The following is a 23,750-nucleotide window of genomic DNA, read 5'->3' as shown; positions in this document are numbered from 1 at the left end:
AAATACAGCGCTTTGCTGCACCCAGCCACCATTTGTATAGGTCCTACGAAAACCCGCCGAGCGATCTGCAGGCCTGCGCTGGTGTCACGGCAAGGTGCAATTCCAGTGACAGGCTGCGTCAGCTGTCATCTAGGATAGTAAAGGGACCACACAAATGATGTACCTGCAGCAGCCCTGGAATGCAGCTGCCTCTGGGGTGGAGCACAGCAGCTAACTGTCCAAGTGATGCCCAGGGAGGGAAATTTGGAGCACAATCCCAGCCCCACTTCTCTTTCCCACAAGAGGTCAGGATGCCAATCACCGAATTACCAGTGAAGTGCACGGCAGTTTCTTGGACGTTGGGCTGAGTGGGGCCCTCTGGGACGGGTGGGGTGAGCGCGTGTGTTTGTTATGCCCTGGGCTCCTTGCCTGTGTCGCTGGGCAGATTTAATGGTGCCTGGGAGACGAACACGCCCTCCCCCTCTGTCGTTCTGCCCCAACACACCCGGCTGGCGTGGGCCGGTCGTGGTGCAGCAGGCTGTGCCATGCTGCTGGGTTGCCAGGGACCCAGCCGCCAGGCTCCGAGTCAGCCGGTTACCGAGGGACTGGCTTGGCTTGGAACCCCTGGCTGCTGGCTCCAGCCGGGCAGCAGCTGAGAAACCCCAGGGGTGGCGGGGCTGGGCCCAGCTCTGCCCTCACCTCCATGGGGCTGGCTGGCTGCCCTGAAGTGAGGGCAGAATTAAACCCCGAGCGATGACCCCACCTGGCCAGGGCCCACGTGGCCCTGAGGCGTGAAGGACAAAGCAGACGCTGCTTCTGAGGCCCCTTGCCCTCCCCATCCCCCAGCTCCTGGGGCTCTCAGTGGGGCTCTGGGGGTCTCACTCAGGAGGGTGCCTGTCCCCCAGGAGTCTCTGCTCCCTGCATAATGGCCTGCACATGGAGAGGACCTGGCTGGCGGGTGGAGCCTGGCTGGGGAATATTGCAAAGCTGCAGTGTGAGCAGGAACCCCCCAGGCTGGGCTGATGGCTTGTGTGTGTGTGAGCCAGGGAAGCGGGGGCCGTACCCCCCCAAGCAGGCAGCCTCCGGAGCCCACAGGCTGGGCCCTTCGCTGACTGTCACAGGCGTGGGCCGGGCTCCTGGGCCTGTCCAGAGAACATCACCTGGCCAGGCGCTGGGGCTACTGGCAGGGCGCGGAGGGGATTCGAAAGCTCCTTGGGCAGCGAGCAGGCAGCCCAGGAAGCGCGGCTGGGATGGGAAGAAAGGCCCCTGGTGGAAGAGAAGAGGGAGGTCTAAGGCCCTGTGGTTAGCTGGCAGGGACTGGGCAGCGTTCCCTGCTCCGCCCCAGGGAGGGGAGAGGGAAGCCACGTCCACACCAGGAACGGCCCTCCCGGCTCCCGGCTGCAGAATCAAGCCAAGCGGGTGCCCCAGCCCCAGCAGCCGAGCCCCTGCAGGGCAGGCGGCAGGTGGGGCTGGCTGGGCTGCCGGAGGCCGGGCTCCGCTGCAGTGTGCTGCGTGGTCAGACGCCCGGGATGTGGCAAACCCTCGCCCGGAGAGCGGTGCTGCTATTCTGGGCCTATGAGGCACGAGGGGGAAGGATTCAGCTGTGATTTCCAGCTCCGCGCGGGAGTTCCTGCCCTCTCCCCTCCTGGCTGGCGAGAGAACAATCAAAGGCCTCCCTGGGACAGGAGAGCGTTTGCTGGCGGTGGCACTACCCCGGGGCCAGGCCTGGGTTCGGAAGCCGCAAGGCACATGCGTGGCCGTGCCGCTGCCCCCAGTAAACCCTGTAAACTGAGGCCCTTTGGCCAAGTTGGAAGCTGTGCTCAGTGCCCTGGAAACCTTCTACTCTCGGCGCTGTGCTGGGTTTCCCACCACGCCTGGCTCTGCGGTGAACAGGGCTCGAACTGAGTGTGCTGCCCCCAACGCCAGGTGGCTGCAGACAGGGGGGGCCTGCGGTTCGGCCCTGTGTAATTTGCCTGGGCAGCCGCAGCTGCAGGAGAAGGGCCCAGAAAAGGGCCTGGCTGCTGGGTAGGAGCTTTTAGACTTTGCCTGCAGGTTGAGCACTGCCAGGCACGGCCCTGCCCTGAGGCCACCCGCCGGGCAATGGGGGGCTGGTGCCCACAGGCCGAGTGGCAGGTGCGGGGCTGAGTCAGCTGCTGGCAAAGGAGAGCCAGGCTCGGGCTGCGGAAGGAAGGAAACCGCCTGCAGCCTGGCCTCGTGGTGCTAGCCGGGGCCCGGGCGCTGGGTCAGCACTTCCACCGGCAGGAGAGGGCAGCTGGGCCAGATTGTGGGTTCTAGCTGCTAGCCAAGGACAACCCCCCCCGTGGAGGCAGCAGGGGCTCTGGTGCAGAATCTGGTGCAGAGAGCAGGGGAGCTGGGGGAGAGCCGCAGGCCAGGCTGGCTGCATGGGGTGGGGCTAGGGGCAGGCCACGTTGGCAGGAGGGGGCGAGGGGCGGGGCCAGCTGACAACATGGGGCTGGGGGACAAGGACAGGGGAGTGGCCCACATTTGCCTCCCCCACCCCGGTTCCTGCATATGGGCCTGTCTCGAGCTGCTGGGAATCAAGCCAAGTTCTCCTGGGCCTCGGGCCCTTGCTCTTACCTCTGGTCCTATCTGCCCTCCCCCGGGGCGGGGGGGAATGCGTGGGAGTTCCCAGATGGCTCTCATGAGTCCACAGGTGAATTTCAGCTTCTGTTTTCCTGCCTCCCACATTCCCTCCACTCAGCCCAGCCACCTGGGGGGTGGTACTGACATCACCAGCAATGAGAATACACAAAGATATGCAAAGAAATTGGAGCGACTGCTGAGCAAAGGAAGCCTGTACAGGATACGTAGGCTTTGGTCGAGGCTGTACAGCACCTAACACCACAGGCTTTGGCTGAGGAGTGCAACTCACAGCAGGATCAGCCCTAGTCAGGAACACATTTCCCTCGCCGTCTGCTAAGCAAGACAGAACAGATTCCCCCGCTAAGTAAACACGGGTTGCTGTATTTCTTTCCAGGCTAAACTTTCCACTCTAGTCATACTGCTTTGGGTCTGTATCTAGCACAGAAAGGCAGCCTGGTTTCCTGGCTCTTATCAGCGTATGTCACTGCTCCATTGTTATCCCCACAATTCTTTTGTTTGTTTTAAGCAAGCAGAAAGACTCACCTTCAGGGGGAGATTACAAACCACTTTACTTTGCACGGTGGCCTTGCATGGCACCTCTCAGGGCCTCTTGGTTGATGGCCCCATTGCTTACGCTGTGCACTGTGACACATTCCTGTCTCAGCCGGGTCTCTCCAGAAAGCAGCCCCTCCGTGCGAACTCCCAGCCTTGGCAGATTGGGATTTTCCTTGGCAAAACGAAAGTGCAGGTTCTGAAAATGAACAGGGGTAGGAGGGGAGACTTTTCACCATAGAGCGACTTGAACAAAATGTAGCCTTCTGCGGTGCACTGGAGAAGTACCAGTGAGAGCAGAGCCCTGCTGCACAGGTGTGGAAGGCGACCCAGCCTTCCCTCCCCGCAAAGAGCTTACTGTGTAAACACTACAAATGGTGAACGGAGGGAAAAATGATGGGGCCAAGGTCATCTAGCAGATCAGTGGCAGAGTTGGGAGCAGACCTACCCCCGCCCCAGTTTTGTTAGCTCCAAGCCAAGGCCGTAACCACTGCTCCTGCTTCCTCCACTCTGGGAAATGCATCCATGCTTGTAAAAAGATCCCCCCACACCAGCGTTCCCCTTACGTTTTTTCCGTCCGGGGCAGAATAAATTTTGTTATGTGCACTGAGGCATGTGTGGATGTGGACCAGCAATAGAAAGACACGCTGCCGGCTGTGGGCACTCTGCTAATCACCTGGGCGGCACCTGCCCTGCACCTGGTGGCACCCATAGCCGGCTCCGCCACGGCTCCATTGACAGTCGCGCTTATAGGCTCATCATGGCGGCTGCAGCTGTATCTATAATGAGGCCCCGTCCCCAGCACCTTGACCTGCACACGTCTTTCTCGCCGCCCCCAGGCCTGGCGTCCTGTGCAACTGGACTCGGTGCTAGTGAATCCTCTGCAGGCGCTGGCGCGGCGTGGTTACGCTGAGCGGGCAGGTGCTGCCTCACCGCATTTACTGTCAGCGAATGGGCCAACCACCTGCCACGTCCCCCTCCCTCCAGCACATGACAAGGGAGGGGGGCCGATTCCCAGCCAGAGCAAAGCAGCGTTGCCAGCCGGCGTGCGCGCCACGTCCTGCCCTGGGATGACAGCAGCAGGGCTAAACCCAACGCCCCGTCCCCAGACTTGACTGATATGCTGGGACCAGCCCCTGAGGGAATCGGGGCACTCACGTATGCCAAGGCTACCCGGGCAGAACATGCCCGCTGGACACGGCACTGGGGAGCTGGGCTGACGGGCTGGCTGGGGCACTTCTGGCCACTTTCCTAGCAGATGACTGTCCTCGGCACAAGTGGCACAGCGGGGTCCCCCGCCTGGCAGGCCCAGCAGAGCGGGGAGAGCTGGACGTGCACTGGCGACAGAACTCCCGGCCTGCCCCCTTTTGAGGCATATTGCTGGAGGCTGCTGGCTGCACCCATCTGCCCTGGGGGTGCAGGAAGGACCTTGGCACTGGTGTAATATATGAGAGGTTTCCCAGGCACTGCTGAGAGCGCCAAACCTGCACTAACTGCTTAAAACCAGGGCACGTCCAGCCCAGACTGGGGGGGTCCTCCACTGGAAGGCACCAACCCCAGACACACAGAGCACCTCTGCTGCCTCTCTGGCCAGCTGGAAAACACAAGCAAATCCCACAGGCTTTCCAGCAGCTCCTATGCTCCAACTCAGGAGCCCCCTTAAAAGATGAGAGGTTATGAAAACCCACACAGGTCTTTCCAGGCTCCCCGAAGGAGCAGCCACATTCCCAGGTTGACATATAGTTGTATTGTACCCAAAACAGCACGCTGCACTAATCTTGTAGAATCTAAAATCTAAAGGTTTATGACTAAAAGAAAGACTAGGGTTGAGTGAAGGTGTTAAGGCAATCAAATTACATGCATCAGTCATAAATCTCTTGATGCAGCCTTGCAACGGGTTCTGGCTTACGAGTCTCGGGAAATGCATCCTCTGTCAAGGTGGGCCATCTGTCCATTCGGGCTAGGTTTGAAACTAATAAAAGAAAGTTCTTTTTCACCCAGCGCACAGTCAGCCTATGGAACTCCTCGCCAGAGGAAGCTGTGAAGGCCGGGGCTATAAGAGAGTTCAAAGAAGAGCTGGATAAATTCATGGCGGTTAGGTCCATAAAAGGCTATTAGCCAAGGGAAGGAATGGTGTCCCTGGCCTCTGATTGTCAAGGCTGGAGATGAATGGGAGGAGACAAGTCGCTTGAGCGTTGTCTTCGGTCCACCCCCTCCAGGGCACCTGGCACTGGCCGCTGTCGGCAGACGGGATGCTGGGCTGGATGGACCTTTGGTCTGACCCGGCAATGGCCGTTCCTATGTTCTTAGCAGAGACGTTTCTGCAAACTGGTGACTGCCAGGGCTCCTTTTATAGTTTTGCCCCTGTGGAGGGAAGTCTCTGGCTGTGGTCATGCACGCAACGGAGAACCACCTGACCAGGTCACCCATCCATCCTTCTTTGGCGCATTCTGCCATTGGCCCCGTTCCAGCTAAAGTCCTGAGCTGTGGATTGGAGCCTGAGGAGGCCCTTTCTCCAGGTCCGTCTTCACCTGGCTAGGAGGCACCACTCCTATTGTGAATTCCAGCCATTAGCATTTCTAACGCACGCACAGCGCAACGCTGAGACCCTCACGTGCCACCTGGTGCAGACGCACAAGCAGCATAAACAGGTTCCGTGACTCACCAGTTTTTATGAGACCTCCCTCGGCCCACGGTCTGGTGCCAGCCTAGGACAGCGGTTAGGGGACTGGCTCTCACCACAGCTGGGTGCAGGACCACAGGCGGAGCAGGTAGGTAGCCAGGTGCTGCAAATCCGGAGCAGTGCGCCCGAGGGCAGCGTGCAGGCAGCGCCCCAGGCTCTGATGGGTGCCCAGCCCGGCCCAGCCCTGGCAACCTCCTGTGGGCCCAGGAGAGCGGCTGGCACACAAAGCCCATGGTGGCAGCTGAGCTACCGGCTGCGAAGATGAGCAGAGCCTGGCCAGGCTGGGGAGGGGGACGGTGGCAGGGCTGGGGCGTTAGCAGGCTCAGGTACGCCACGTGGCCAAGGCCCCGAGGCCCTGCTGCAGTCCGGCCTCACGCTGTGCATTACTGGGGGATTACGCTAAGGCTCTTAGGGAAAGTGGGGCGGGTGCCCCTGGCACGCCGTGTTTTGGTGCCGCGCCGGGGGGCTGTGCTCGGGGCTGCAGGGAGGCGCCAGGGCTCACCCCTGTTCCCACACTCACCGGAGGCGGCAGGAAGTGGAGAGACGCAGCCCCGGACGGCTCTACACTTTGGCTCCTGGCTTGGGGGTCGGCCTGGGTGCCCCCCTCATGCAAGGCACAGCTGGGAGCCGGGGGAGCAGAGGGGCTGAGGCTGGGTAGCTCTGTCCCCCCGCCACAGCAGGGGAGAGCAGAGCGTGGTGGGTGTGAACCCCTGGCAGCCATGGCCAGGCCCCTTGGTAGTCCCTGGGCCGGCTGCTTGGGGGAGAAGGCTGGCGTGGGGGCGGAGCAGGGCTGGGTCTTACGGGAAGTGGGGCAGCCTGAAGGGGCAGCTGGCTTAGTTGCTAACTGCTCTGGTAACAAGGACCTGAGGTCCTGCTGGGCGCTGGGGGGTGTCCCCACCCCGGGAATTCAGCCAGCTCCTGTTCCTGCAGGTAAGGGTGCGCAAGCCAGAGCCTGGCCTTGCTTGACTTAGGGGGTTTGTGGGGGTGGAAAGATCCTGGCCTGGCTGGGAGTGGGGGTGTGAAGAGCTGGCCTGGCTGGGGGGGATGGGGGTGGGAAGAGCCTGGCCGGGGGGGCGGGGGGCAGAGAAAGCGGCAGCAGCTTCGGCCCAGGCAGGCTGGGCTCGGGGGCCCCACTCAGAGCTGGCGTGATGGAGCTGCCTGGGAGCTGGCGGCTGGGCGGGGGGAGCCCAGCCCGGCTCTGCTTCGCAGCTGCATTCCCCCACCACCCCCCCGGCGACGTGGCACAGCGGAGCTGGCCCAGTGCCAGGCCTGGCCTGCAGGGCACATGCCACTTCAAGCCTGAATTAACCGCTGGCACCTCCTGTCCGCACCTCGGCAGCTGCCTGTTCACAGCGTGGGGGGCGGGGACGGGGGGGGGGTCAGCCCGGGCTGCAGCTGGGTGTTCAGATAAATATAGATACCCCCCCATAACACACCCAGCGCCCCCCCACCCAACACCCTCCCCCGCTCCTTCCCTCTCCCAGCGCCAGGAGCCTTTAAAAATAAAAGCCCTTCCCTTCCCCTCTAAAAATAGCAGCTCCCGGCCTCGCCCGCCCAGCAGCCGCGGCTCACGGCACAGCCTGGCCACGCCAGCACCGCCCGGCACGGCACCCCTCTGCTGGGACGGGAGGGCTGCAGAGCCGAGCCGGGAGCACAGGCCTCTCCTCCCAGCGGTGAGCCTCCGCGGGCAGGACCGGCGCCCCAAGGGGAGCGCACGGCAGGAGCTGAGTTGTGCTCCCTGGGAGCTGTGTGCTTGGGCGTCTGCCCAGGAAAATTCCAGCGCCGCCCAGCGGGTTAGCAGCTGCCCCAGCCGGCAGCGCGTGTCTGGTTGGTGCACGTCTGCTCACAGCTTGGTGCACAGCACAAAACTTATTCTGCCCTGGATGGAAAAAACGAGCAGGACCCCTGAAAGTAAGGCCTTGCGGGCAGAGCCGGGGTGCCCAGGAGCCCTCCTGCCTCTGCCCCCGCTCAGTGGGGCGAAGTGGCTCACCAGCTGTGCCCAGCCTGCAGTCACAAGCGGCAGGCGCACCGTGAGCCTCTGCCGGAGCATGCCAGGAAGGCAGGTTTACCCACCCAGCCCCCCGGGCCATCGGCCCAGCTGCCAAGCCGTCCTGCAGAGTGCACGAGAAAAGCTCCTGCTACTTCAGCCGGCCCTATCCCTGGCGAGCGGCACCCAGCACTGCCTCGCAGCCCAGCTGGGGTGGAGCCTGGCAGCTGGAGACCTGCCGCGCCGGGGTGGTAGCAAGGAAAGGCAGGCTGGCGCTGCTGTGCCTGCCGGGGAGGGTTTGGGCTGGGCGAGCACAGTACCACGGATGTTGGCACCGGGAGGAATGAGTGACTCAGGGTTCCCAGGCAGGGGAGGGGGCTGTGGGAGGGGATTCCCCGCAGGGCTGATCATCCGCCTTGCGAGTGCTGCAGCTTTGCTGGGGGGAACTGCTTTATCCAGCTGTGCTGGGGCTGGGGGGCTCCTGCCTTCTGCTGGGAGATGGGGCGGACACAGGGGAGCCCTTCAGCATTCAGCATTAGAGACCGGCTGGAGGCCCTGTGGGCTGGGAGCTCAGTGCACCCCTGGGCCTCCCGCCAAGGCCCACGTTCTCAGGCTGGGCTGTATGCGCTGGCCGGCAGTGGGCTGGTGTGCACCCCTGGGAGCAGGGGGCAGTGGTGGGGCCTGTGGGAGGGGCAGTGGGGTCTGAGCAGCAGCCCAGGGGCTTGCAGAGAGCTGGGGAGGCAGCGTGCCCAGCAGGCAAGGGCCAGGGTGGGATGGAAGCAGAAAGGACATGGCTGGGGCTCAGCCCTTTTCTGCCGCTGTGGGGTTTGGGAGCAAGGACACCCCTAGAGCAACAAGCCAGGAGACTGGGCACAGTGCAGAGGGCCAAACCAGGGCAAACTGCTCCCTGCCCAGGACTGGGGCCCTCCGCTGTAAGGCACCGAACCAGTAACAACGAGCGCTTCTCGCCACACTGGCCAGCAAGAAGCCACACAAGCAAAATTCCCTGGCATGTTCCAGCTTCTCCTGTGCCACAGCCTGTCCCCTCCTCACCCAGGTTATGAAAACCAATCTCACCACATCCGAAGAGGTTCTCCCAGCCCCAGCCCCAGCCCCAGCCCGCAGGCAGCCGGGCCGGGCCCCCAGAGCTAACACCGAAGGGTTTGGCAGTAAGAAGAAAGAGAGGCCACGGGGAGAATAAAGTCGTGACCATGATCGGATTCCACGCACCAGCCACCAAGCCCCTGGGGCAGGCTGCTGGCTTAGAGGTCTCGGGCGCACGTCCCCAGTGAGGCCGGGGCAGTGATTCTTCCACGCTCGGCTCGTGGCAAAGATGCTTCTGAGGTTGGGAGAGGGAGAGGAGAGACAAATGGAGGCGCCCTTGGGCCCCGTTCGCCCCTCGCCCCCGTGGCGGGAAAGCCCTTGTTCTCCCTGGGTGGAAGGACGTCCCGCATGGAGCCTGTTGCGTGAGCAGGTCCCCGTCCAAGTCCTTTTCAGGCCATCTGCCAGCTCCTGCCAAGTCCTCAGCTGTTGGTTGGCACCTGAGATGGCCCTTTGTCCCATACTGCATCATCTGGCTTGGGACCGTCGCAGTACCTCCCTGCGCCTCCTGGCGAGGTAGCCCGGAAACTAACACTTCAAATGTGAGTGCCGAGCCCAAACTTGTAACTGCAAATAGAACCGGCAACTCACCAGCTGCCAGTACACAGCTCCGTTGGCCCACTGTGCCCAGGATTCGGTGCCAACCCAGGGCAGGGGTTGCAACAATGTTTTGCAGGTTCATCCCAAAATCCAATAATGTCACACAGCTGGGCCCGGCAGTGCCAGGAACTCCAGGCATGTCCTTCAGTTCCACGGCCTCTCAGCTAACCCACCTGACAATCAAACGCCCTGGGATACGTGTAACAACAGCAGAACTGCCCGTGGGAAGCAAGGGCTTAGCACGCCCAGAGAGCCGCGTGTCTCCACTCTCTGGGCCCCGGCATGGAGAAGGCTCCCCATGGAGGTCCCAGGCAGACCTTGTGGGAGAACGGCCAAGGGCGGAGCAGTCTAGGGCACTGGGCCTGGTGCTTGGCACACGATTGGGCTGCCCCAGCTCCCTCCCGCAGTCATAACAGGAGTCCGCAACAGTCACAGCTGCCTCAAGTCAGACCACCAGGTCTGGGGGTTCCTGCTCGGTTGGGGCCAATGGACCAGCTGGTATCTGGGCCACACCAGTTAGCGCCGGCTGCCTCCTCCCCACCACCTTGCCCTGGCTGCCTTTTGCCCCCTCTTGCCATCTGTGATGGGGTTCAGGGTCCCCCAAACTCTGCACCCCATCTGCAGGCAGGAGGGACTTGCACTCAGCAGGAGAACAGCGGGTTTATTAGCCGACAGGACACAGCGTCATACAGAGGAGTCAGTGCAGCAGGCAGGGACAGCCAGTCCCATCCATGCTGGGGAGAGGAGGCCCCGAGGGGCCCCCAGAGCTGGGGCCTGGCCCCCTCCTTGGTCTCGCTCTTTCTCCCCCAAGACCAACTGCTTCCCAACTCCCAGTTCCAATTCAAACCCCTCAGGCTCCACCTCCTCCTTTGTCTCCAGTACAAAGGTGTTACCTGGTCGTCAAGGTTACCGTCAGCAGGAGACCCCCACCCTCTGTGAGCCACTCATGTACACACAGGTATCCCCCACTCCATCACACCATCTGCCCAAGTCCCTGGGAGCCCGGGATGTGAGGGCATGAGAGGCAGTGGGTCCCCCTTACAAAAAGGGTGTGGACGCATTGGAGAGTCCAGCGGAGGGCAGCCGAACTGATGAGGGGTCTGGAGCACATGACCTTTGAGGAGAGGCTGAAGGATCTGGGGTTATGTAGTGTGCAGAAGAGCAGTGTGAGGGGCGATTTGATAGCAGCCTTCAACTTCCTGAAGGGGGGCTCTACAGACAATGGAGAGAGGCTGTTCTCAGAGGTGAGGGATGGCAGAACAAGGAGAAATGGTCTGAAGTTACAGGGGGCAGGTGCAGGTTGGATATTAGGAAACACTATTTCCCCAGGCGGGTGGGGAAGCGCTGGAATGCGTTGCCCAGAGAGGTGGTGGAATCTCCATCCTTAGAGGTTTTCAAGTTCCACCTTGACAAGGTCCTGGCTGGGATGGTTTAGTTGGGGCTGTTCCTGCTCTGAGCAGGAGGCTGGACTTGATGACCTCCTGAGCTCTCCTCCAGCTCTAGCAGCCTACGATTCTGTCCAGGCTGCCCATCCCACTGACCGGGAACCCCAGCCCCGGCACGGGAGAGCAGGACCCCTTGGCCAGGTTGCCCTAAAGGGCCATGCTCTCCAGCAGCCCCGGCGGCGTCTGAGCCGAGCACAGGAAGCCTCTGGTGGCAGGCCGCCGGCTGGGGCTGGGGCCGGGGCCGGTGCAGAAGGGCCAGCAGGGGCGGAGCACCTCGCCGGCCGTGCGGCGGAAGGTCTTGCTGACGCAGCAGTAGAAGAAGGAGTTGACGGTGGTGTTGAGCATGGCAATCATGTTGGCCAGGTTCAGCGCCATGTGCACCCTCCAGTCCCGGCTGGCGGGGCCTGTGTGGAGGTGGAAGAGGATCACGAACGTGCGGGGGGCCCACAGCACGGTGAAGACGCCAGTGACGGCCGTCAGCCTGGCGATGGTCTTGCCCACGCGCCGCCGGCGCCCGTCCACCCGGCTCCCTCTCCTGAGCCTGCAGACGATGACGGAGTTGATGGCCAGGAAGATGCTGCAGGGGACGAAGTACATGGTGAAGCAGTGCAGCCACTTGAGGGCCTTGCTGACGGCGGTGGGCGGCTGGGCCTCGCACCTCAGGTCCAGCCACCAGTAGAAGGGGATCCCGGTGGCCAGGGCCGTGCCGAAGACGGCGGCGATGGTCCTGCGGGTGCGGGCGGGGTAGGAGAGCGCGCGGTACCGCAGTGGGTGGCACAGTGCCACGTAGCGGTCGGCCGTCAGCAGCACGGTCACCCAGATGGAGGCGTGGTTGGTGGCGAACTGGAGCACGTTGGCGGCGTGGGCGAAGGCATGGGGCAGCCGGCTGGCCAGGAGGGCGGGCTGCAGCAGGAAGCCCAGGAAGACGATGATGACCTGGGTGAGGATGTCGGAGGCCGTCAGGGCCAGCAGGTACCAGTAGGACGATCTCTTCGTGCGGGTGGCCAGGCGGGACAGGGCGACGGCCGTCAGGATGTTAACTGGGGGGCACAGAGGGCAGCAAGAGGCTGAAGGCGAGTGCCCAGCGTGGAGCGGACGGCTGCGGCCAGCTGGCCCCACGGCGCCGTGCAGCGGCTGCCCCGAACACCCGCCCTGGAGACCTCACCTGGGAGGGTACTGCTGGCAAAGTGACTGTGTGCCATGCAGAGCCGAGCCCGCACCCTCTGCGCCCGCATCCTGAGTCCGGCACTGCGATGGGGCAGTCCCGGGGAGGGGGTGCTGGGGCCTGGGGTTCGTGGCTGCTGCTGGGCTGGCGGCTGCGGTGGGCAGTGATGAATACCGCCCTGCTGGGCATGTCTGCAGGTGAATAGCTCTGGGCGCTGTGGGTTCCTGACAGCAGGCACAGCCTGCGCTGGGGGGGGGTGTGCCCGCACGGTGCCAGGCTCTGACCGCCCCGAGGCCAGGCGCATTCACAGCCTGGGCCAGGTCTCTGCAGCTGAGCGTCAGCCCCAGGGACCCCAGTGTCAGCAGTTTCGGTTCCCCTTTCTGGGGTGTTTGTTTTGTTTCTCTGCCAGGCCACAGGGCTGGACTTTACCAGCGCCAGCACCAGCCTGTTCCAGCGAACTTCTTTCTCCCCACAGGGCTCGGCTGCCCCCCCCAGCTCCTCCGGTCAGACGGGAAGGGGGCTCTGAACCCCAACTCCCTCCAGCTCCACTGCAGCTGGTCTCTGAGTGTCAGTTCCAGGTGCGTCCCACACACTAACCCTCACTCAACCCTCCCAACCAGCTCAGGGGGCTCGCAGCAGTGCTAAGGCCAGGCCAGCACTCCCAGCTGGCAGCAGCCTCTCGCCAGTGCCCCGGGGCCTGGCCCGCACCTCTGCCAGCAGCCCTCGGTCTGGGACCCAGGTGGCTGCAGCTGGCGTGTTTGGGTAGCCCAGGGAGCAGCTGGGGGTGCTGGGGATCGGGCTGGCACAGCTGGGTGGTGCTGGGGATCGGGCTGGCACAGCTGGGTGGTGCTGGAGGGGGCTGGCACAGCCGGGTGCTGCTGGGGATCGGGCTGGCACAGCCGGATGGTGCTGGGGATCGGGCTGGCACAGCCGGGTGGTGCTGGAGGGGGCTGGCACAGCTGGGTGGTGCTGGAGGGGGCTGGCACAGCCGGGTGCTGCTGGGGATCGGGCTGGCACAGCTGGGTGGTGCTGGAGGGGGCTGGCACAGCCGGGTGGTGCTGGGGATCGGGCTGGCACAGCTGGGTGGTGCTGGAGGGGGCTGGCACAGCTGGGTGGTGCTGGAGGGGGCTGGCACAGCCGGGTGGTGCTGGGGATCGGGCTGGCACAGCTGGGTGGTGCTGGAGGGGGCTGGCACAGCCGGGTGGTGCTGGGGATCGGGCTGGCACAGCCGGGTGGTGCTGGGGGGGCTGGCACAGCCGGATGGTGCTGGGGATCGGGCTGGCACAGCTGGGTGGTGCTGGGGGGGCTGGCACAGCCGGATGGTGCTGGAGGGGGCTGGCACAGCCGGGTGCTGCTGGGGATCGGGCTGGCACAGCCGGGTGCTGCTGGGGATCGGGCTGGCACAGCCGGGTGGTGCTGGGGGGGCTGGCACAGCCGGGTGGTGCTGGCAGAGAGAACTCGGTTTGCGGGTGGGAGGGGAGTTCACAGCAGGGGCTTTGCCACATTCTGTCCTGTCCCATCAGCTCCTCCCGCCAGGAGCTCCCGGCTCCCCCGGGCGCTCTCAGAGACCTGCAAGGCTGAGGGTGCCCCCGCATGGCTGGCAGAGGTTATCACCACACACCGGCCTTGCCGCACCCACTTGCCTCTGAGCCAGCCCCAGCAAACCAGGAGAGGCGCCGGCTCCCAGCCCTGGGTCCCTCCTGGCTCCCCACTCCCTGCAGGGGGACGTGGGAGCCGGTAGAGCGGGCCCAGCATTGCACTACCAGACTCCTATCACCGGGGGCGGGGGTCCCACCGGCGGGCAGAGGAGCGGGGGGAGAGGGACACGGAGGTGTCCCTGCCCCCCCACTCGCCAGCACTTTCAATGGGTCTTTCACCAATGGGCCCCTTTGAGTTAGTTCAGACGGAACCAACGGGTTCAACTGGGCACAACATGCGGCAAAGCCCCCATAACGTCCTGACTTGCCGCCTGCCGGCCCGGCCCGCTGAGGCTGGGGAACCCTGAATGCAACGCGCCCCGGCAGCAGCCCCGCCCCACTGCAGCAGAAGGGCCTTTGGGTGCAAGGGGCGTCAGGGACCCACTGGCCGCCAGAGGGTGCCGAGATGGGCTGTGCGGGCTAAGGGGCAGGGGCTCTGTCCTGGCCATGGCTGTGTCCTGGGGTAACCAGGGCCCTGGTGCCACTCACAGGAGGGCAGCCCCTTGGGCAAGGGCACCATGCGATGGCCACAGCCGCCGCCTGAAGGCCCCCGCGTGAGCCCGGGACCCTCACCGCCCGGCCCCTGGGAACGCCCCGGGAAAGTCCCCATGTGAGCATGGGACCCTCACTGCCCGGCCCTTGGGAACGCCCCGGGAAGGGCCCTGCGTGAGCCCGGGACCCTCACCGCCCGGCCCCTGGGAACGCCCCGGGAAGGACCCCATGTGAGCCCGGGACCCTCACCGCCCGGCCCCTGGGAACGCCCCGGGAAAGTCCCCATGTGAGCATGGGACCCTCACTGCCCGGCCCTTGGGAACGCCCCGGGAAGGGCCCTGCGTGAGCCCGGGACCCTCACCGTCCGGCCCCAGGAATGCCCCAGGAAGGGACCCGCGTGAGCCGGGGACCCTCACCGCCCGGCCCCAGGAATGCCCCAGGAAGGGACCCGCGTGAGCCGGGGACCCTCACCGCCCGGCCCCTAGGAACACCCTGGGAAGGGCCCCGCGTGAGCCTGGGACCCTCACTGCCCGGCCCCAGGAAGGGACCCGCATGAGTCTGGGACCCTCACCGCCTGGCCCCTGGGAACGCCCCAGGCTAGGCAGCCTCGCTAGGATGAGGGGGCGGCTGGGTCCTGGAGCAGCACTCGGCCCCATGGGGCAAGGGAGCCCCTCCTCCAGCTCAGCCTCACCTGGCAGCCCCAGGCCCAGCAGGACGCTGTAGTAGACGAGGGGGATGATCTGCCCCAGGCAGGGCAGCTGTTCCTCCCACACCAGGGACTCGGAGTGGCTCGCCCAGGCCCAGGCTGTGCTGTTGGGCAGAAGGGCCATTTCTCTCCACCATCGGCAGCTGTGGGGGGAAGAGGGACACTGGGTGCCGGGCTCAAGTGCTGGGAGAGCCAGTGTGGGGTGGCGGCCAGGCCCCAGCAATGCCCCTCACATGGCAGAGCACCCCAGGCCCCTCCGGACAGGGCTGGGCTGGCAGGAATGAGAGTGAGGGGCACCGGCCGAGCGGAGGGGGAGCCCAGGGCTGGGCGTCGGGAGGGGGGAAGGACGTTGGCAAAAATGGGGGTTGTGGGGTGGGGGTAGAGATAGATGGGCGCATGTGGGGCTGGCAGGATCGGCTGCAAGGTGTAACGGGCTGGAGCACGTGGGCAAGCACAGAGTGCAGGGCTGTGTGAGGACAGATGGATGGACAGACAGAGTGCAGGGCTGTGTGGGGACAGACGGATGGACAGACAGAGTGCAGGGCTGAGTGGGGACGGACAGATGGACAGATAGATCTGGGGATGGAACTGCGTCGTCCCTCCTGCACCCCAGGGCCTGTAGCTGGGGACCCACTCGCCATCTCTAGGGCCCTTCTGGCGCCAGACTCTGGCAGGGTGGGGTTCTGGTCTCCAGCCCTGGCTGTATGTCCAGGGCCCCTCTTGGCCTCTCTCTGCCCCAGCCTCGCTGGCTGACCTCCTGCCCGTGGCTCTTGCCAAACAGCTTCTCCTGGGTCTCCAGCACCCCCAGACTCACTCCCTGGATCTGGGGGCCCCACACTGGGCTCCTACCTTAGTGCCTCTGAGCGGTGGCTGGCCCCGGGCTCTGGTGCTGGCCTCCCGCTGCCCAGAGAGCTGTCCCCACCGAGCTCTGCCCCCTGCGAGCACGCCCAGGCATCTCAGCCCTGCCCCGTCGCCAGGGAACGAGCACCCAGCAGCCAGCCTCCGCAGCAGCTGGAGGAGCCCTGCTGGGGCGGGGGCAGTGGTGTGTGGGCGAGCTAATGGCCAGGGGAGGGAGCCCTGGGGGGCAGGCAGGGGCCTGGGGAGCCAGGCCCGGAGTGAACGTTTCCAGCGGGGTGTGGGCTAGCCAGGGAGCAGCACCGCCCTGGCCAGGGGCTGGGCAGGTGGCCCCAGGTGCCAGGGCGGCCAGGCTGCTTGGCTTGTCCCCAGCCCCCCGTGCCCCCCATGGGTGAGGGCCTGCAGAGCCCCATGGGGAGGGGGAGTCTGGCTGCGCTCAGAGAACGAATCAGTTCCTGCAGTGCCCTGAGCCAGGTCCCCGGGTTTCCCCACTCCCAAGGGTGCTGTGGCCCTGCAGAGGCTCCCCTGCCCCCTCCTCCCTTGGGCACTCAGGCGTGGGCTCACATGCACTCGTGTGCAAGATCACCGCCCCCCCCCGGCACACGCTACCTGGTGGGCGAGCGCTGGGCGTGCGGCGCAGGGGCCCCTCGCCAGCTCAGCCTGCAGAGAGCACAGCTGGCGGCTGGCACACCCACACCAGGGGGCCTGGCCCTGCCCTGCCCTGTGCGCGCCAGCTGGCAAGCTCAGGGCGCTGGTGTGGAACCGGGCACGCTGTGCGTGTTCACACCGATCCCACCTCTGCACCAACCCGGTGCTGCAGTGCTTGCTGGGACCTGGGGCCTCTGCGCCCTGCAGTTCTGACTTAAAAATACCAGCAGCTGCCCTCTGCGCCTCGCTGAATTCAGAGCAGCCCTGGGGCTCCTGCCTGGCCACCCCACCCTCAACCCCTGCACAAACCTGCCCAGGTGGTACCTTGTGCTACGGCCGGACAGCAGCCGTCAGCCCTCGGGCCGAACCACCTCGAGTTAGCATTAAACGGCCAAGCAGAACCGGCGGGAGGTCGCAGGTGCAGAAGAGAGAGCAGCGTGGGGGACCCGCGTGCTGCCGGAGCCCTGCTGAATGCAGCAGCTGCCCCTGCTGACAGCCCCTGGGTGCCTTGGAGGGTTAGACGGGGGCCATGCAGGGAAAAGAATCCGAACCGTTATTGCCAGTGCTTTTCTGTGCCGGGATTTGCTGGTACTGAGTCCTGGCACCTCCGCAGCTCCAGCCGTGGGACTGGCGTGGGGCGGGTGGGGGCCGGCTGAGTATCGGCGCCTCTTTTCTTTCATTTTTTTAAACCCAGGGAGCGCTGGCTGTTGCAAACCCTCTGCCCTGTCCTGGCCGTGAATACCCCGCCCCCCCCTCCACAGGCGCCTCCCTGCAGGCAGAGCCCTTTCCGCAAAGCGAGGGGCGCAGGAACCTGGCGTAGTGTGTGTGTGTGTGTGTGTGTGTGTTTCCTTGCTGCAGGGCTGGGCCTGCGCGGTAGGTGTGTGCATCAGGGTCCCACTGGGTGCGTGGCCCTGGGAAAGCTGCCGTTGTCATTGTGGCTGTTGGAGTGACAAATCGCAGCACTTCACACTTGCCACTTTTCCCTGCCTTGGCCTGTGCCCGGCCCTGTGCTCACAAGGTCCTGGCCCTCCCCACCTACCTGTCCTCGGCCCCGCCCGGCAATGCGCCCGGCCCTGGCTCAGCTCAGCATGGTGGGGCAGCTCGACAGGCAGGCTCCTGGCTCTCATGGAGTCAGCCCAGCCGCTTGCTGCTAAGGTGCAAGATGCTGCCCTTTGCTTCGGGCTGTGGGGCTGGGGCCCCCTCGGGCAGCGCCTGGCCCTCCTGCCTGGGTGGCCCAGGCCCTGAGTCAGCAAATCACAAGCGTAGCTCCATCCCCGTGGGGGCAAACCCAGGGACACCCCTCCATCCTGCCCAGGTCCAGAGCCCAGCCAGGGTCACAGCTGTCCTGTGGCCAGGCTTGGGTCAGCACTCCCCCTGGTTTGCTGGGGACCAGCCGGGGCCCTGGTGTGCCAGGACCACCTTGGGGAAGGGGGTTTTCTTCCTGGAGTGGGACCTGCAGGGGCCACTGGCTCCCATGGAGCTCAGCTCCCAGGCACTCACTATGTGCCCCTCGTGCTCAGCCAGGGGCCTGGTCTGTCAGCTCCCTCCCACGAGCCTCCTTAACCTGGGCCCCCCCGAGGATTTGTGCGGGGCTGAGGAGCCCTGGACCCAAAGCCTCTGTCCCTGGGCTGGGGCTGCCCAGTGCGATGTGCTCACACCATGGCTCCCTCCCCTGCTCCCATCCCCCAGAGCCGGCCGGCTGCCAGGCCAGGCACTCAGCTGGGCGTCCAAACCCCTGGGCTCTCTCACCACCGCCCCGGCGTGCAGCCTGTGGGGGACCAGGGCCAGCTGGCACTGCTCTGTCCTCCCCTCACCAGCCAGGGAACCCTGACCTGAGAGCAGCCCAGCAGCCGGGCAGCACTGGGCTCCCAGCACCAGGGCCCAGGCTGGCGGGAGTGGGCGGGGGGAGTTCAGAGCCAAGCATGCCTGGCACACAAGGAAATGGGCTGGTTAATCAGGAAGCTGGAGCACAGCTGGCTGCTGCTAGTGAGCCGTGGAGGGCTTTGTGCCTCAGCAGCCAGCCCCTCGTCCGGCACAGCCCAGAGCCAGCCGCTTTCCTTCACCTGTCCCTCTCCAGCTGCAAACCAACGGGACAGCGCAACCGCGTGGGTGTCCCACCAGGCTGGCCTCTTACCAGGCGGATGGGAAGGGTCCAGTTAGCCGGCTGTATTTGGTGCGGCGAGCGGGGCCGGCAGGTGCAACGGGTAGAGAGGGAACGGTGCATCCGGACTCTTGGGTTCCAAATGCGCTGCATCTTCTGGGGGAGGGGTGTTCAGGTGTGTGGCTTCCTCTTGCCGTGCCTCAGTTTAACCATCTGCAAAACAGGGCTAACGCTGCTTCCCTGCCCTGCTGGGGCTGAGGCAGGCGGGAGGAAAAGGAGAGTTCACGCTGGAATTTGCTCGGCAGTTCTCTAAAGAGCCAGTTCGTCGTGTGGCCTGTGGGTGATGCCGTCCAGTTCCGACAGCCTGGGTCATCCCCGCCAGGGATGTGCCTAGATCCCAGCTGGAAACACAATGTCCTTGCAGCACCAGCCTCTCCCCTGCCCCTCGCCCGCCGTCCCTTCCCCTGCCCCAGCTGTTAGGCCTGCAGTGAAACAAACAGGACCCACCGCTGGTGCGTGGCTGGGGAGGGGCTGCCGCAGGGGTGGTCCAGCCTGGAGGCAGTTGCCATAGGAACAGGAGATGCTGGAATCTTCCAGGCTGCAGGTAAGCAGCTCCCCAGGGGCCCTCAAACCCAGGCCAGGGACATCACCCTCCCTGGCTGGGCAGAAGAGTCAATCCCTCTGCCTGCCCCCTCCCAGCACTTCCAGGCTGGGCTGGTGTCTCCTGCTGTGGCTCCAGGGATAGGCCTGTGGACTGCCCCCAACAGGATGGGCATGGGGCACAGGTTAGCCGGTGCCACGTCGGCCATACCTGCGTGCTCCCAGGGCACGGCGTCTGGTGTTGCCTTGTCCTGGGGCTCCCCTCTCTGTCCCCACAGTGACGCCTCATGCCCCCTGCTGCTGCTGCAGAGCCAGACGGGCCAGCATGGGGTGACTGGCCTGCGCCCTAGGGTGCTGCATGCCGGCAGGGTCCAGCCCAGCCCAGCCCTGATGAGGGGGAGGCGACTCCCATCCCAGATGGCCCCCAAACAAGCTGCTTGGCTGCGTCCTTGGGCTTAATGGGGGGCCTGGCCCGATGCACCCAGATCCCCAGCCCCCAGTGGGGACCCAGCTTACGACCCACGGCTGGCAGTGCTCCAGCCAGCGGCAGCCATCCGCCAAGCTGTTGTTTTGCCGGCGGGCTGTTAAATGAGCCAGCGGCAAATGCCAGCTGGGCCATTAGCCTGCAAAGAGCAGGTGGGGAGGGCGCCGTGCCTGGCGCTCCCAGGCAATGCAGGAATCCAGCGTGACCCTGTTTGCTCTCCGACGCGCAGCCCCCACCCAGCAGCGTGCGTGCTCGGGCGCTGATCCCGCCTCAAAGGCCGAGGGTCAGCAAAGACCTCACAAGCCCGTCGTGCCCATCTGTCCGTACCTGCGTCCCCCATGTACCGGGAGAGGCTGGGCCCTGAGCGCAGCAGATGCAGAACCAGGTTTAAATGCCAGGAGCTCTGGTTCCCGAGGACAGGTTATAATACACAGGAGGTTTCCTGGGCACTGCTAAGGGAACCAAATCTGGGCCAACTGCTTACACCCAGGCCATGTACAGCCCACATGGGGTCTCCTCCTCGGGGAGGCAAATCGCACCAGCTACAAGCACCCCTGCTGCTCTCCTGACTGGCAAGGGTTTACACCAGCAAACCCCACCGATTCTCCAGCAGTTCCCATGCCCAAAGCAGCCCCCATCCTTAATCAGGTGAAAACCTAGTTCATCAAATCCACACAGACCCTTCCAGCCCCATGGGGACCAGCCACAGTCCCAGGTCAATATGTACCTAGCTCTTACCCACACCGACCCTGTGGATTACCATCTAAAGGTTTAGTGAGAAAGAATAGGGCGAGAAATTGTTAAGCTGGTTAAATTACCTACGTCAGCCAAGGTGGCTGTTAATTCAGGCTGCAGCTGGTGGTAAAAGCTGCTGTCCTGAAAGTCTTTGAAAATATGTCCTCTGAGGGACAGATCCCCAGTCCATGCTTAGCTCATGGCAGAGACGTTCTTGCAAACTGCTGCCATGATGGAGGCTGAGAACGGAGGTCGCAAGACTAAAAGACAAGATGGCCACAGCCAGGGTCATCTTCAGCGACTTGCTGCCTGGAGGGAAGATCTCTGCTTCTGGTCAGGTAGGCAATGGCAAATCACCTGATCAGGTCACCTGGCCATGCTTCTCTGGGGCCTCCTGCCATTCATTGGCACTGGCCCAGATGACGTGTCTCAGATAAATTCATGAGAGTGGATCGTAGAATCATAGACTCCCAGGGCTGGAAGGGACCTCAGGAGGTCATCAAGTCCAGGCCCCTGCCTCAAGCAGGGTCAACCCCAACTGAATCATCCCAGCCAGGACTTCATCAAGCCAGGACTTAAAAACCTCTAGGGATGGAGAATCCACCATCTGTCTCGGTAACACATTCCAGTGCTTCACCTGCCTCCTGGGGAAATAGTTCTTCCTAATATCGAACCTACACCTCCCCCTCTGTAACTTCAGACCATCGCTCCTTGTTCTGCCATCTGTCACCACCGAGAACAGCCTCCCTCCATCCTCTTCAGAGGTCCCTTCAGGAAGTTGAAGGCTGCTATTAAATCGCCCCTCACTCTTCTCTTCTGCAAACTAAATGACCCCAAATCCCTCAGCCTCTCCTCACAGGTCATGCACTCCAGCCCCCTCATCACTTCCATTTCCCTCTGCTGGACCCTCTCCAATGCATCCACATCCTTTCTTTACTGGGGGGCCCAGAACTGGACGCAATGCTCCAGATGAGGCCTCACCAGTGGTGAGTAGAGGGAAACAATAACCTCTCTAGATCTGCTGGAAATGCTTCTCCTGATGCACTCCAATATGCCGTTAGCCTTCTTGGCTGCAAGGGCACATTGTTGATTCATATCCAGCTTCCCATCCTCTGTAATCCCCAGGACCTTTCCTGCTGCACTGCTACTAAGCCAGTTGGTCCCCAGCCTGTAGCAGTGCTTGGGATTCTTCCATCCCATGTGCAGGACTCTGCACGTCTCCTTGTTGAACCTCATCAGATTTCTTTTGGCCCAAGTCTCCAATTTGTCTAGGTCACTCTGGACCCAATCCCTACCCTCCAATGCCTCTGCCTGACCCTCTAGATTAGCGTCATCTGCAAATTTGCTGAGGGTGCAATCCATCCCCTCATCCAGGTCATTAATAAAGATGTTGAACAGTATCAGCCCTAGAACTGATCCTTGGGGCACTCCACTTGAAACTGACTGCCAACCAGACATAGAGCCAATGATCTCTACCCATTGGGCCCCACCATCAAGCCAACTTTCTGTCCATCTTACAGTCTATTTATCCAATCCCTACTTCCTTAACTTATGGGCAAGAATGTTGTAGGAGACTGTAACAAAAGCTTTGCTAAAGTCTGGGTATATCACATCCATTGACTTCCCGATGTCCACAGAGCCTGTTACCTCCTCACAGAAGCTAATCAGATTGGTCAGGCAGGACTGAAGTCTGAGTCTTTAATTTAGCCCATCTCCCTGGCTGGGTATGACCACGCCTTCCATTGCGATCCTCGGCCCTAAAGCAGTTCTAATACAGCTGTGGAGCCAACATCCACACCTTCGCCTACAGACAGGGCACAGACATATGAGCACCACAACCAGGTTCAGTGAATCACCAGCTTTCACCAGACACTACAGAAAGGGCTTTATATTTATTGCAAAACTCCAGTAAGGTCCCACCAGGCTGCCAGTGGCATTTGGGGACACGAGCCCTGACAACAGGGAATTGCGCCATCCCACTCATTCTCTCTGGGGCACCTGGCCCTGGCCGCAGCCGGACGACAGGATCCCGGCCCATTGGTCTGACCCAGTGGGGCTATTTCCCGTTCATCACCCTCCGGAACCAAGCCACGAAATAGCCCCGTAGGGCCCACAGCTGGCCCTGCTTTGGGAAATGGGGGATCTCACGGAGTCCTGCTGCAGGAATGGCGGGGGGCGGGGTGCCACGAAGAGGGCTGGGGCTGTGTGGGGAGGGCTCCTGGGAGCACACGCCAGGCAGGCGCCACCAGGAAGCCTAGGCATGTTTGCTCTGAATTAGCACTTCCCACTTGTTGACGTCCAGAGCTTATCTCCAGCCTGAGCCCTGGACCACAAAGGCAGCTGCTGGAACGTGCGGTTTAGCACGACTGCGACGCTCAGCGCCATGCGGCGAGCAAGAGCACCAGGCTCACGTACCTGGGGTGTTAGACGCAGCCTGGCCCTACCTGGGCTCCTCGAGTGGCCTGGCCCCAGGGAGCCCCACACCGGCGCCTTGCCCTGGGACATGGGCTTAGCCTGGCGGGACCCCTGTTCTCCTTAGGGTGCAGCTGTGGCCCTGACTTCCCCGCACTGTTCCTGCTGCATGGTCCACAGAGCCTCACTGCCTGGCTGGCACTGGGGGACTGGCAGCATCCCCATCCCCCAGCACCTGCTCCCTGGCCACACCTGCTGAGCACAGGTGGGCACAGGCGCTGGTGCCAAGGTGCCCCCTGGTGGGCACATGTGAGCACTGCCCTGCAGGTCAGGCTCAGCCGGGTGACCTCGCAAGCGCTCCACCCTGAGCCAGGGAGCATACGGACGTAAGGACGGCCACAATGGGTCAGCCCAAAGGTCCATCTAGCTCCTGGAGAGGAGGATTAAGTCCCATCTGTGGCTGAGGAGTCACACAGAAACCTGGGCAGTGGGAAAGGCTCAGACCCGTCTGGCATTGACTGGTGACTCCTTGTGCCCGGGACAGAGCCAGGAGTGTGGACTAAGAGCTATAAAAGACGTGTGCCCCGCCACAGAGCTGGGTTCCTCTCTCGTCTGGTCAACCTCGGAGCACTGATCCGGATCAACAGAACCTGGCTCCCCACTCACCTCTAACCTGGCCAATGGATTCGAGTGAGCAGCCGTGGGTAACTCTAAGCAACCACAAGATGTGTGTGTGTGTGTGCGCGTATGTAATGTAACGGTGCTGTATTCTCAATAAATGCAGCGTTCTTGCCTTGTCCCTCTGAAAAGATCCCGGGTGCTTCTTATAAGTGTAACAAGGGCTGCTGGTCCAGCCCTGCCTTTGAACTCAGCACATTTCCAGCCGCACCGTGCCCAGGGCAGA

General features: G+C 63.3%; 1 protein-coding gene across 1 annotated transcript; it reads right to left on the bottom strand.

The window, feature by feature from the left end:
* Positions 1–11,098: 11,098 nt before the first annotated feature.
* GPR142 (G protein-coupled receptor 142) lies at positions 11,099–20,039 on the bottom strand. The gene is made up of 5 exons (XM_075015026.1): positions 20,027–20,039; positions 18,347–18,440; positions 16,476–16,526; positions 14,997–15,154; positions 11,099–11,991 (listed from the first exon to the last, which is right to left on the bottom strand). The coding sequence occupies exons 1-5, from the start codon at positions 20,037–20,039 to the stop codon at positions 11,099–11,101; spliced, it is 1,209 nt and encodes a 402-aa protein (XP_074871127.1).
* Positions 20,040–23,750: the final 3,711 nt, after the last annotated feature.

Source organism: Carettochelys insculpta, chromosome 20 (assembly GCF_033958435.1).
Source record: "Carettochelys insculpta isolate YL-2023 chromosome 20, ASM3395843v1, whole genome shotgun sequence".
Lineage (NCBI taxonomy): Eukaryota > Metazoa > Chordata > Testudines > Carettochelyidae > Carettochelys > Carettochelys insculpta.
The sequence above is the reverse complement of the archived record's forward strand: the minus strand, read 5'-3'. Positions and strand labels throughout refer to the sequence as shown.

What these genes read in the sequence shown, in the direction of transcription:
- GPR142 (XM_075015026.1), bottom strand. An exon ending in GGCTGCTGGGCTGCTCTCAG is followed by an intron (nt 16,527 to 18,346) that starts GTCAGGGTTCCC and finishes TGCTCTCTGCAG; the next exon opens with GCTGAGCTGGCGAGGGGCCC. An exon ending in GCCCAGCGCTCGCCCACCAG is followed by an intron (nt 15,155 to 16,475) that starts GTAGCGTGTGCC and finishes TTCCCCCCACAG; the next exon opens with CTGCCGATGGTGGAGAGAAA.